This window comes from Globicephala melas, chromosome 16 (genome assembly GCF_963455315.2).
Source record: "Globicephala melas chromosome 16, mGloMel1.2, whole genome shotgun sequence".
NCBI lineage: Eukaryota > Metazoa > Chordata > Mammalia > Artiodactyla > Delphinidae > Globicephala > Globicephala melas.
In genome coordinates this window covers 46415107-46428751 of record NC_083329.1, presented here as the reverse complement: position 1 = coordinate 46428751, position 13645 = coordinate 46415107, and the positions used below count along the sequence as shown (strand labels likewise).

Sequence of the window (13645 nt, the reverse complement as noted above, 5' to 3'; positions counted from 1 at the left end):
ACTTGGGTTCATTCGGTTCTTATTGATTAATTCTCTAGTGTTTATAAAGTACTGCCATTCAAAACCAAATTGATTGTGTTTGCACTTTTGCTAAAGGTTCAGTTCTCAAGTTGTATGTTTTCATCACTTTTGGAGAAATTTAGGTGTAGATTTCTTTTCTGGTTAGCTAAGGCTCAAGTAATGACAAAATGACCTCTTAGCCCAGTGGCTCTCAAACTAAACTACATCGAATCACCTGGAAGGCTTGTTAAAACAGACTTCTGGGACCCCTCATCAGCCCAGTTTCTAATGTGGTAGGTCTGAGTTAGGGCTGAAGATTTTTAACAAGTTCTCAGCTAATGTTGATGCTACTGGTCTGGGACTACACTTTGAGAACCACTCTTTAAGACTATTGACAGAGGAACCAGAGCCTTACCTGCCAATAACTAAGAATTTTAACTCCCAGGTGTCATATCATTTCCAGCCTATGTCAGGAAGCAAGAGTTTAAGGAGTACGGAAGGATAGATGTCAGCCCACCCTCCTTTGATTTAGGTTTGTTTTAAAATGCTTGGCCTTTTTCTCTCTGCTAATTTCCATCTTTTATTCATACCAAACGTTCACCAATTGCAGTGAGTCTTCTGTTCTTTTCCAAGGCAGGAGCATAATTAATACTTGGCACACTCATCCCATCTTATTGCTCATGTTTTATTGATACTGATCAATACGGACAATGGGTCTGCTGACTCGCCTTTCTGAGAGCTGATGAAAGCTTTCTCCTCTACGTATATGCATGGCGTGCCCATGAAATGACTTGCATAAACCATTGCTTCACTCTCCACCTCTGGTTTAAATTGAGTTGGTGTTAGATAAGACCTTATTGATTAGGTAAATTGTGTTTATGAGGTGTATGTAATCATGATCAAATTGACTATATCTGCACTTTCGACAGAAGCCCAGTTGTCAGGTTGGACGTACTCAAGTCTGGAAGTGTACTTTTCTAGAATGCAAATAGGAGAGTAGGGAGAATAAATTACCACCTTGGAATATCGTTTGGGAATTGCCATAGGTAATTTTAGTCACCGTACCTCAGAGAAGTGTTTGTTAACCAGACAGTGCTTTCTCTCTGATTCCCTGTCTACTGCCCTAAGAAAATGCTGGCACTCGTGGAGTTGTGGTTCTCAGAGATGGGCCATTAGATCATGTCAGATCAATGGGGATTAAGTCTTATTTTGACCATGGAGACTAAGGAAGATACGTGAATAAGCCAGTTAAACATAAAGCTAAGTCACCTCCGAAACGTTTCTCTAGAAGACTGCCATCAGTTTGAGTACAGTTGAGCGTTAGACCTTGAAGGAGACTCCCCAGCGTGCCATGAAAATATCCCAGACAAAACTCAAGGGCACTGCCAGTCCTCCAGCAGGGACTGGCTTGTGTACTTTGGGACTTTCCTTAGAAAGTAAGACCCTTTCCAGAAGGTTATATTTTGCTTTCAGTGGGATCTCTTCTTGGCAGAATTGGGTGACTGTACTAACTGGGTTGGCCAAAAAGTTCGTTAGAGTTTTTCTATAACATCCTGTGGAAAGCCCGAACGAACTTTTTGGCCAACCCAATAGCTGTCTAGGGCTCCTGTAACAAAGTATCAAAAACCGGGTGGCTTTAAAAAAAAAAATAATTTATCGTCTCACAGTCCTGGAGGCTAAAAGTGTCGGCAGGGTCATGCTCCCTCTACAGCTTTAGGGGAGGATCCTTCCTCGCCTCTTCTAGCTGCTAGTGTTTCCTGGCAATCCTTGGTGGTCCATAGCTTGTATATACATCACTCGGTCACATGGCCATCTTCTCCCCGTGTGTGTCTGTCTCTGTGTCCAAGTTTCCCCTTTATATGAGGAGACTAGTCATACTGGATTAGGGCCTATCTCAATGACCTCCCTTTATTACCTCTGTTATTTACCTATTTCTAAATAAAGTTAAATTCTGAGGTACTGGGGATTAGGAACTTCAACCTATATCTTTTAGGGGACACGATTCAACCCACAACAGTAGCAGCCGAGCTCACAGTGCATAGCGTTTGGGAATCCAGACCATCCAGTTGGCTCCTTGTGACGGGGTGCTTTTAGTCAGATATCTCCTTCACATCAGTCAGCAGTTTTAAGGCATCATCTCTCTGTTTAATTCAACAAATACTTATTGAAAGTCTGTCTTGTACCAGCACGGTGGTAGACTCCACAGATACATAGATCAGTCAGATGTGGGCTGAGTCTGGTAAAGCGTTTGGGATCTAGCAAGTTATTTGGGTATAAATTCCAGGTATAAATTCCTGACAATTGGATACATACAAATGTGGGGCAAATCAAAGTATGTTTTAGTTTGAAAGCCACTTCTATTACCAAAGACCCAGTCAATCCATATCTTGCTTATCATTTAGTTTACTGTGATTTCCCTAGTTAAGAATATTAGAAGTTTTACTATGACCACCCTGGGCAGTTTGCATATATCATTATAGGTGTCATGCAAGAGCTGTGAACAGCATCCTTTGAACTGTGGCCACAGCTCCATCTAAAGAAGAACATGGATCAGCGACTCCTTTCTACTCATTGACCTTGGGGCCCTGAACTCTGATTTAATGCACATGTAGAACGTAGTGTTGGCAAAGAGACGCAGTCCTAGCTGTGTGACTAATGCTTTGCACGATGGAACTCAATAATGTCATTCACAATTTAGTCTTCCTGAGAAACTGAGTCTGTCTAAGCACTCCTGTGTTATGGATTATTCAGTCCCAACAAGCGGGAGAAGAATGACCATCTTTCCTCCTAACAGCTCCTTCCTAAAAGCATCCTCCAGAGCATTCTTCCTCATGTCACCAGTGTTTCAGATCCTAGGTTGAGAATCAGTCTGCACAGAGTAAACTGGAAGGAGGGAGCTGGTGGGGGAAGCTCTGTAATTGCCAGCCAGCCTGTCTGCCTCAGGGGAGAAAAGGTGCGGCTACATGAGCTTGGGTTTTAGATTCAGAGGACCTGGTCTGAATCCAGTTCCTTGTGACCTTGGAAAAGTCACCTCTTCTCTTTGGAATGTAGTTTCCTCATTTCTGATATGGGAATCCTAATAACACATGCTCAGTAAGGTTTCATCACGTGGATCAAATTAATCAAGGACAGGGAAGTATTGAGCAGGCTGTAGAGCATGACGGTGGTCAGTCCACTCAGCAAACATGCCCAGAGCTCCAGGAAAGATGTGGAGGATGAGAACCATGGGCACAGGTCTGTGCCCCCATGAACTCACTCATAGTCAGCTGCGGAGAGAAACCAACCAAAGGTGCAGCTAAGGTACAGAGAATGTTTGCTGTGCTCCCACAAGAACGGGGCCACAGGACCACAGGCCACAGATCACATCATTGTCACTGTCACAAGTGCCTTTACCTGGAATGCTGTTTGGCCTAAGTCAGGGGTAGGAACCAGAATCACCTCCACGACCTCTCTGGGAGTCAGGGAAGTTTAGGGGAAGCTCAGCTTAGCCCCAGAGGGAAGCATTAATAATGGACAGAGGGCCTCAGCCAGCAGTAGATTTGAATGAAAACATCCAAGCAGAAGCATCCAGAACCATCCAGCCACATTTGTGTTTCAACAGTCCTACAGCAGTGTGTCCAGAACAGGGCCCCTGAGAGCGTGGTTCTGAGCAGGGGCAGGAGTCCGCAAGGGTGCGGTCTGGCCATGTGGGTGCTGAAAAGCCGGCTCAGGCTGTGTCCCACGCAGGTAGCCTTCCCCTCTACCTGGCAGTAACCATTCTGCAGAGTGTGCAAGTCTGAACTCTTAGCACTGCAGATGCTGGACCAGCTCTGACCGCAGCCCAGAGAAGTCCTGCGGGCCTGTGTGATGGCCTGATCTCTCTCCATCTCCCCTGGAAGCGTGGCCTGCCCTGGAGGCTGGGCGGTGAGGGCCGCCCCTGGAGCTGGGGTGGGAGGAGGTAAAACATTCCCGCCACCTAGTGCTGGTGCGGGGCTCCTCGGCCGTGCGGTGGCACACAGTCTCACGGAGGGCCGAGGTGCTTGGAAGGCCCTTCCTTTCTCCAGTGCTAAAAGGGTGTTTTATCAGCGCTTTGTGGTAATGTGCGCAATGCAGAATTGCTGTGTAGCTCAGATGAGCAGAAATGGAGCCGTCCCTACTGAAATCAGATTTCTCTCTCAAGTCCCCATTTGTATTGGTGGTGGAAAGCTTCATCTGGTTGGTTATCTGAAGGTATTTCAGTTACTTCCAGTGAAAAAATTGTTCTTTCTGGGATAAATACTTAGTCAAATTCATGACTCCTCCTTCCCCCCTTCTCCCTTTCTTCCCAAGGGGAATCATTCTGACCTCCAGGAGCGGGCATCCAGCATCCGGCCTGGCCGGCCCATCCTCTGCTCTCTACAATGGCGCTAGTCCCTGGTCCAGGCACGGTGCTCTGGGGTCCACTGCTAACGCTGGGGTCATCGTCTTCCAGCCCATCAGTGCTGTCAGCCCTGCCACCTGCCTCTTTGAAGACTCAGAGTTTTCTGCCCCTTTGTCCCATTTTACACTAGGTGCTAGCCCGGCTGACACGGCTGTTCCTCCCAGGGCTCCGCGTTGCGTGACACCATGCTGGACAGGGCTTGTCTTTCTGCCTCGTGTTCCAGGAGCTTGAAATTTCTCCAGACCTAACTACACATCTCTTTCATTCTTCCCCCATAAACCCCCAGCCCATTTCTGACCCCTGTACTCAGAGAGTCTTCTCACACTTACACCCTGTGTCATTATCCGTCCTGGAGGTGGGCCCTTTGTCTTGCTGTCCCTCCCCTGGTGAGGGCAGTGATCCACCTTCCTCCTCAGGGCACGGCTGACACAGACAGGCGCTCAGACAGGGTTTATCAGGTCAGTGGGGGCTGACACATCCTCCAGTGTGTCCCAGAAACTCAGGTGGGCCACGCACGGTGCCTGCAGGGGAACAAGCCTACCAGACACCCTCTCACTGCGTGTCTTGCTTCCTTTTCAGCATTAGCGATCCATTCATCTTCAACATGTGCAGCAAAGACAGGTCCTCCGACCATTACTCGTGCCAGCGCCACAGCTACGGTGACCTCAGGGAGCTCCGGCAGGCGCGCTTCCTCCTGCAGGTGTGTCCGGGAGGGGGCCAGAGAGAGGACCATCTCTTCCGGGCACAGGTGGCCCAGGTGCCACTGAGGCTCCATCTGAATGTGAGGGACACACCTCCCTGACCCCCTTCACCTGTGCACAGCCCAGGGCCCTTTGAGACACCTGTGGCTCCCTGTGGCCTGTGTTGGGCTGGTCCCCTGGCTGGGATGGAGTTCTGCCTTCTGCTTCACTCTCTCCACAGTCCCTGCCATTTGGCCACTGGGTCCTTCTCTCTCTTACCGTGTCATTTAGGATCCAGCCTCTTTGCTTTATTTTCCCCTTGACATGCCCCAGAGCTGCCTTGGAGATTCGGGAATACAGGACAGGGCAGCTCCATTGCCTCGTGGCAGAGCCAGTGACTGAGAGTGGAGTGCCAGTCTGCCCTCTGTTCTGAGCACGTGGACACCTCCTCAGGCCACAGCCCCTACCCCCTGCCCTCCTCACAGCTTCACCTACCTTCAAGCTCCCGGTCATTTCCTGGGCCAGGTGTTTTAGAGATCTCCTGACTGTCCCCTCCAACCAGGATCCCAGAGCCTTGTCCAGTGCATTCAAGGGCTCATCCGGCACTAAACAGAGCTGATTCCTTCCAGAGGCAGAGCTCTGCTGTCAGCTAGTCACAACCACATGCTTCTCATACCCCACCTTGGAGAAACATCACGTGGTTTAGGAGCACCACCTCAGTGGCAAAAGGAGGAAGAACTCTGGGGCTCCCACTGGCCTCAAACACATCTTGCCTTCACCAGCCCGACCTCAGCAATAGCAAAGCTGCATCCGTGCCCAGGGGCCTCCCAGGCAGCTGGCGGAGGAAGAGATGAGGGACCACCCTTGGGGGTGGGGAGGAGCCCAGATCCCTCCTGGCTCACCCTTGCTGCAGGGTCTCTGTTCTGAAAAGGCCAACAGGGACAGTGCTAGGCCCTCGGGAACAGAGTAAGTGTGCCTTTCATTTGTAAATTTCTTTGTCCCTTGATCCTCCTGCTGGAGGCCTCATTATTATTATCTGAAACTAAAGCTCCAGGGAGCCTTTGCCGCCGGGGTGGGGGGGGGGGCTCATTCTAGGGAGGATCAGCTGCCCTGCAGACAAGGGTCCAGCAAGCTGCTGACATCTGACCCAGCTCTCTCCCTCTCCCTCCCTCTCCGCTGCTTTTGCCCACAAAGATCTGGTTCTCATTTTGCCTGCCCTTAGTGCCCTTCTCTGAAAGGAGAGTGAACTAGAAAGGGGCGGGTGGAGGAGGCCCTGCCCTGATGATTCTGACCACAGCCAGCATGGGCCCAGTCCTGAGCACAGCCCTGCAGCTTTGGCACAGTCGGGCACCTCTCTGGGCTTCCATTTCCCTCCAGTGAACAGGTGACCATGTCTTGTCTTTTCCACCATTACATATATAGCAGCACTTAGCACATTTTAGGCACATAGCAAGTACTCAAAAAGCCACTTTTTAAAAAAATAATTGTATGTGTACTTACAGGTTATATATAGTAGCAAATAGATATCAGTAAGTGAGTGTCTTTCTCCCCAGTAAAAGGGGATTGTTTCCAGATGGTTGGTTAGCCTGACCGTGGTGGAAACCAGAAGTGGGAGAGCATGTGTGATGGCCAAGTGGGGCTGGGAGAGCTTCATGAGCAAGGCCACCATTTGTCCAGCCCTAGATTCTCCCAGAGGAAAGTCAGAGCCTGGGCACTTAAGGTTGCTGGGACAAGCTGTAGCCTTCATAAATTCTGCTTTCATCATCTCTTTGCACAGTGTTTATATTTCTGTTTGTAGAAGACAAATCTGTGGCTCTTATGTATACCCACAGAGGAGAGGGGTGTTTCATTATCATTACAGAGACTTTCCCTCTGCTCAGGAATCTAATGAACTGGACTTTGAGAACTCACTTCCAGCCAGGCAGGAGCAGGACCTGACTGCTGTTGGATGCAGGACCCCATCTTTGAGTCTGACCCTCTCCCTCCCCGTCTCTCCTTCCATGGCCAGGCCTCACCTCTCCCAGGCCCTCCCTCAAATGCTGGGTATTCTTTGGCTGACCCCATCTGATCCTATATGTGGACTCACTCTATCACTATTCCAAGTCTGTTATTTATAGATAGGAAGGGGAGGGAGGAGGAAAGAAAAAAGAAAGGAAAGCAGGTAGAGTTCATTTAGGCATTAACAAAATACCCTTGAAACAACATTGTTATGTCAGTGTGGCCACGTCAAAATGGCTCAGCAAAGTGGTTTGGCAAAGCACCCTGTGCCTTCAAGTCTGTGGGTTGGTGTAAGATGCTGCCCAGACTGGGACTGGCATCCACTCCCCTAGTGTTTCTGGTAAGATGACCCTTTGGTTCAGGAAATGAAACCCTTGACCGGGAAGTAAAAGTGTCTAGAGGTGTTACTGGGCACTTTCCTCTCTTTGTCCCCTCCTCGCTTGCCCTGGGAGTGGGGCTCTTGTTTCCTGCTTCAGCCAAAGGAGCCCTTAGTTCTGCCCTCCTACTCATTCTGTGGAGACCCGATTTGTCACTGTCACCAAGGTCTTCATATCCCCTGCAGGAGGTTGCAAGGCCTGTGTCAACCTAGATAAAGAGGTAAACTGAGGTAAGCTTGAATTAGCAGAAATTGAGTTAATTCAGGAATAGCAGAGGAATAGCCATTCATGAAACGCAGGCTGTCTGGAGCTACAGGCTAATCCGTTGAGCGTCAGCTGTATCTATGGGCAAGGAGCACAAGTGGGGGCATCCAGCCAGAGTCCAAGCTGTAAGTTCACTGGCTTGAGGATGGGAGGGGTTCTTGGTGGATGTTCATTGCTCACGAGGTAGGTCTCGATCTTCTGTAAATCAGGCATTTGTGGGAAATCAGTCTCTCAGTTCTTAAGTTTCGTTTATCTGAGGGCGCATGCCTGAGGTTCGCCCTTTCATATCTTTTGGTTCCATTTTAGATTGAAATCCTTTCACACCTGACACAGAGTCCCAAATGACCCACAGCCATGGCTCTGTTGCCCTGGTGAGGGGGTGGGGGGGTGGTTCTCCATTCCAGGAAACTGCAGAGCAGTAAAAGGGGTTCTCTTTACAGGACATTGCCCTGGAGATCTTTTTCCGAAACGGATATTCCAAGTTTCTTGTCTTCCACAACAGTGATCGGAGTAAGGTCTTCAAAAGGTAAGGGTTTGAAAATCCTCTGCTAAGGAGACTAATCATGACCCAATAGGAGAGGAACAGCTCTGTTCTCAGGAGAATTGTTCCCAACCCACAGTGGGCAGGATTTAGGTTAGACACGAGAAAGAACTTACCCACAGAACTGCTGAGTGATGGAAAAAAGTATAGAGAAAACTATAAAAGCTCCTTCCCTAAATCCTGGGAAACTGGCTCTGTTTCATGAACTGAAGTAGTCTGAGACAGTAATAACTGAAGGGAGAAAAAAATCTGCAGACACGACATATTTAATGGGCCTTCCAGAATTTTCCGGCTTTATTTTAAATTTTCCAAGCAATTATTTTGGCTTAATCTTCCTTTTAGATCCCAGTTGCCAGTTTTATTCGTTCTGACTTCATATTTTATTGGAAAGTATTCCTACCAACTGATTTCCCACTTCTGCACGGAACATCTTTTTTCTTAAAGAGAGAAGCATGCTGTTTTAGTTTAACTTCTCTTTATCCAAAGAGATTAATCAATCTAAGGAGTTTAAGCTAGAGTTTAAATTTTAAATTTATATTATTAAAGTTAGAGATATGTAGATTTGCAGAGAATCTAGAAGAGGCCAAAGGAAAGGCAGGCTCCTAGCCATAAACAGACCACACAGAAGCTGGATTAATAGAGAAGTGGTCACATTTAGCTCCACTTAGGGTTGAAAGTTCTGAGGTGAGGTTTGACATCCCTGGCCTTCATGTCCCAGGCCATTTTGTGCTCAGAGGTTCTAGCCTTACCTTCCTGTCGGCCCTGGCCAGTCACTGGCACCAGGACCAGCTGCTGGGTCCCAAGGGCAGGGCCAGAGTGGAGAAAAACAACTCTCGCAGAGAGGCTGTCTGAGCCAGCTCTGGGTGCGTCTCCATTGACTGTGATTCTCCGTTTGAGGTTCTGCGAAGGACTGCTGTTATATCGCTTCCTAAAATGTCTTCAGGTTCTGTTTTAGACCAAACCGAAGAAGTAGACATGCAATGCTGAACCTCAGGTTCATGTTCCCTTGTGATTTCTGTGCATTAAACGACGTTTTTTTCACAGTCGAGCTAGAAGTCTTATACATCCATAACTCAGACAATGAACAGTGCCAACCACACCCCACCCTTGTTCAAAGAGCATGAAAGTAAGATGGGACTTGTCCCTAGAGTACTACAGTGGCTGCTAAAATCAGCAATGGAAATGCCAGTGCTGGCCCAGAGGAGGTCTCTAAAACATGTAATTTTTATTGTAACTATTGTTTTATTGCTATCATTGCTATTATTAAGGCTAGAGCATATAATGGCAGAGGGTGCTGATGGGATGCCTCAGAGGTACACCCTGATCTAGGGGCAAATGGGGCCCACTGGAAGGGCAAGAATAAACCCAACCTCTAGCCTGCCTCTGAAAATGTTCCCATGGTGGTGGAAGAGTCTTGACTCTGCTGATAGAATAATCCTTTCCCTCTTTGTCTAGCTTCTGCTCTTTCCAACCTGGCTTGAAAGGAAAAGGCTTCACGGAGGACCCCCTCAACCTAAGGTAATGTGCAGGGAGGAGGCCAGCCATGCTCTCTGGGCAAGGTGTTGGCCTTGCTTTGACTTTCTTCATTGGCCTGACCCTGCTACTAAGAAGGCATGCAAAGAGCGTGTCAGTCTGCCTTCTGCTTAATTTTTCTCTCTCCCATCCTCGTACAACTCTCATCCTACTCCCCTAGTTCCTTCTGCCAATTAAACCTCTACAACAGACTTGAAGTCCCAAGTGCTCTGAGGCTTGTTCAGACCAAAATGGCAGGAAACCACCTCTGCCTGTGGTGGGTGGGGGGCAGGTTGCCCATAGAGGGGGCAGCCCAGGCCCAGCCTTGGTGTCAGGCCCTCAGGTTGAGGTGTGCACAGTCCCAGGTCTGTCCTTGCTATTCGAGGCTCTGAAAACTCAGAAGCTAAATAAATAAATGTACAGTGATGTGCAAAGCATATGCTAACTTATGAGTCTGTGACATGGAGCATCTTTCCCAGGAAACAAGTTGCTTATGGCCCCTTCCTAAGTGCCGCCCCCCCCCCCCCACGCCTTACAAGTACCCAGTTCTCTGGAAGGCCAGTTCCGGATTGGTAGGTGCTTGTATTTCAGTTAGGAAGGGGAATAGGAAGAGGACAGTGGTTGCTATTTTTCTCCAGGAGTATGTGGGGCTAGGGCAGGGAGGAGATATGTTCAAAATATTTATAATGACTATGGAATGGGTGTCATCAGTTTATTTAAAAGGATTTACCCATAGCTTGTTATGTGTAGTGTTCGCTGCTTCACAGAAGCAAGCAAAATACTGAAAATCTCCCCATTTATTGAGTTTACATTCTTGTGAGAAAGACAGAAAGCAAAATGAATGAAATATAAAGCATATTAGATAATGATAACAACCAAAGTCCGTCGAGGTAGGGTTTGAAATCTTAGGCTGGTAGGGGAGGACCTCACCCAGAAAGTTAATATTTGAATTAAGACTTGAACAAAGTGGGGAAACAAGTTATTCAGATAACTGAAGAAAGAACATTTCAGGCCAAGGAAAGAGGAGAGCAAGGGCCCCGAGGGGAAGTGTGGTGGGCTTGGCTGGGGCCGTAGTGGTTGGGTGCAGTGAGTCAGTGGGAGCAGAGATGAGAGAGGGAGCAGGGTTCATGTAAGCCTTGGGGGCTCATGCTGATGGGGTCGCCTTTTACTCTGAATAAATGGGAAACACTGGAGGGATCTTGTGACCTAACTTATATTTTAAAAGACTTACTCTGGCTTCTGTGTTGAGAATAGAACATAGTAGGTCAAAGGCAGAAGCTAGGATACTGGTTAGGAGGTTTTTGCAGTAATGCAGGTGAGAGATGATGCTGGCTTGGACTGGGGGTGGTGGTGGCAGTAAAGATGGTGTGAAGTGCTCAGATTGTGGACATATTTGTACATGATTGAAGGTACATCTGGTGGGATTTGTTGACAAATCAAGTGTGGGTAGGGAATGTGTGTGTGAGAGAAAGGACTGAAGGATAAGACCAAGCATCTGGGCTGAGCAACTGGAAGATGAAATGGGGAAGACCACGTGAGGAACTACTTCGGTGGTGCAGTGGATATCAGGGGCTCGATTTTGGACGTGTTAATTTTGAGATGCCTCTCAGATATCCAGGTGGAGATGTCATGTAGGTCATTGGATATATGTTTCGAAAGTCAAGGGAGAGGTGCTCCAGAGAAATACATATGTAAGCTCATGGGAGAGAAGCTTTGACAGAATGAGGAAGCCGAAGAGCTGGTTCTAGGCTCTGAGACCACCCAAGCAGCCAGGGCGTGTGGTGAGGCTGTGCTGCTGCGGTCAGCCATGGACTTTGGGATCAACCTGATTTGGGCTCATAGTAGGTGTTCAATAAATGTAATTCCTTTGCTTAGTTTTAGAATCAACTGCTGTGTATTTTGGGCATGTTTATGGAGCAGTTGATTAAATGCAGGCGTTTGTGTTCTCAGCTCTTTGAGTTTCTCCCAGCCCTTCTCCTACCAGCCACAATGTGCCTACGTGAGTTTCAGAGGGGAAGGCAGTAGTGGCTCCCAGTCTTAGAAAGGCTTGGCTGGCCATTGCCCCATGCCTGGAATGAACTTGGCCATTTTTTGTTTGGATTACCAAGGACAAAGCCCAATTCATACACCGAGTCTTTCAAAATGCCTGCCTGCACTTTGCACACTCTAGCAAACATGAGCTGCTCTTCTCTGAAGGAGTGCGTGATCCATCCTGCAGGTTTTCACCTGGCCCAAGATGCTTGGCCTGTGCTACAGGTTTTCATATCTTCAACCCCCAGCTCTTCACGACTGATCTGGCCCCTCTAGAGGCCATCTCCCATGTACAGGAAACCAGAGCTTTTGGATACCAGAGTTTTGCCTAGAATTTCGGTGACAATGGCTGCCTCCATAACTGAATTCCAAGGATGTTCTATGGGCCTGAATCCCAAGTAGAAAATACTTGCAAAGCTGAGGTCAGCCTGGGTTCCATAATCCTCCTCCATCTCCCTATGGTACAAGACTAGACCATTCTGAAGCCAGCATGGTGGCATAATCGGACATCTGTGAGGTGCAAGGCTCTGCAAGCATATAGGGGCTTCTAATGTAAAGCCAGCTAGATGCCCCTGGATACGTGTCTGATGGCCAGAAAACTCCATGACGTTAGACGTAGGTAGGCTCTGCAGAGACGTGAGAAGAGCTGAAGTTACAGGGAAAGGGAAGCTAGTTGAAAATGAATATGTGAAGAAACACACATCTTTATACTTAAAGTTATCTGTACCCTTCCACAAAGGGCTGGAAACAGTTTCAAAACTAAATACAGCGTATAATGATCCTTTAAAAATTCCTCCCAAACTCCTTTAAAGGACAAAAACATAGATGTGATATCAGGTACCTGGAATGATCTAGTCACTGTAATTGTCCTGAAACTAAGAAAAACCACACAACTGTGCTAGGTTACATCATTTTCCAGTGACAGATCACAAGAAACAGATTGGGGGACTTTTTTGTTCTGGAACATACTTTCTCTTGGCACTGAGTAAATAGGATAGTGGGTAACAAAGAAGGTAATTCCCTTTCTATAAAAAAAGAAAAAGAACACTATAGCATATAATTTTCTATATTGATCCTCTGAAAAAATAGAGCCCTAATATTTGGGCTTATTTCTGTACAGACATTTCTTTGGGGCGCTAGCATGATCTGGCTCAGTTCCATTGCTTCCCAGTGATCTCAGTTCCTCTTGAGCCCAGAGTTTAGAAAACTCAGGGCAATACAAGGCCTGGTTGCCTATCTGGCCTTTCCTCTCTCAAATCTCTGTTGCACACAGTACACACCTTTGAATGGGCTAAAGGCATCCTTCCACAGCCATGGTCCCTGACAAGTTCTGAAATACTCACTTGCTGTGCCGTCAAGACAAGTGTCCCTGGGCTGGAAGAAGCTGTTGGTTGTGAGGCAGTGCTTATACTTGGGGCCTTACTGTATCTGCACGTCTGTAATTTCTGAAATGTTCTCTCAGTTGTGTAGCTAACTTAAATGTAATGGTTAGGATGAAATTCATTTTTTGGCACGAAGTTCTGCAGTTGAGTATGTACTGTCCTTTATAGCTTTCCTTTAAAGAATGAGTTTCCTTTACAGACTATCTTTGAAAATAATGAAAAACGAAGAACTTAGAAAAACAACCATAAGAAGCTGTAAATTCCCATAAGAAGATGATTCTTCCACGATAATCAGGGCACCACTGCTAGCAGCCTGGAGGCTAAATTTCAAGGACTCTACCTCCCCACTTCTGCCTTTTCAGTCCCTACTCTTCCAGAGATCATCACTGATGACCAGTTGGGAGGCTGAGAGTCTGTAATGTGCATGGTTACTTTGATAAAGAGAACTTTCAGGCCCATCA

The 13645-nt window shown here is 47.5% G+C and overlaps 1 protein-coding gene across 2 annotated transcripts in view; it reads left to right on the top strand.

Annotated features, from left to right (window-relative positions):
* The window catches only part of WDFY4 (WDFY family member 4), a 278092-nt gene that overhangs the window by 194849 nt on the left and 69598 nt on the right, over positions 1–13645 (top strand). For both annotated transcript variants that reach the window (XM_060286432.1, XM_070043905.1), the window contains 3 exons: positions 4979–5099; positions 8159–8244; positions 9715–9777. In XM_060286432.1, coding sequence (XP_060142415.1) covers positions 4979–5099; positions 8159–8244; positions 9715–9777 — 270 coding nt within the window. The remainder of the gene's footprint in view (positions 1–4978; positions 5100–8158; positions 8245–9714; positions 9778–13645) is intronic.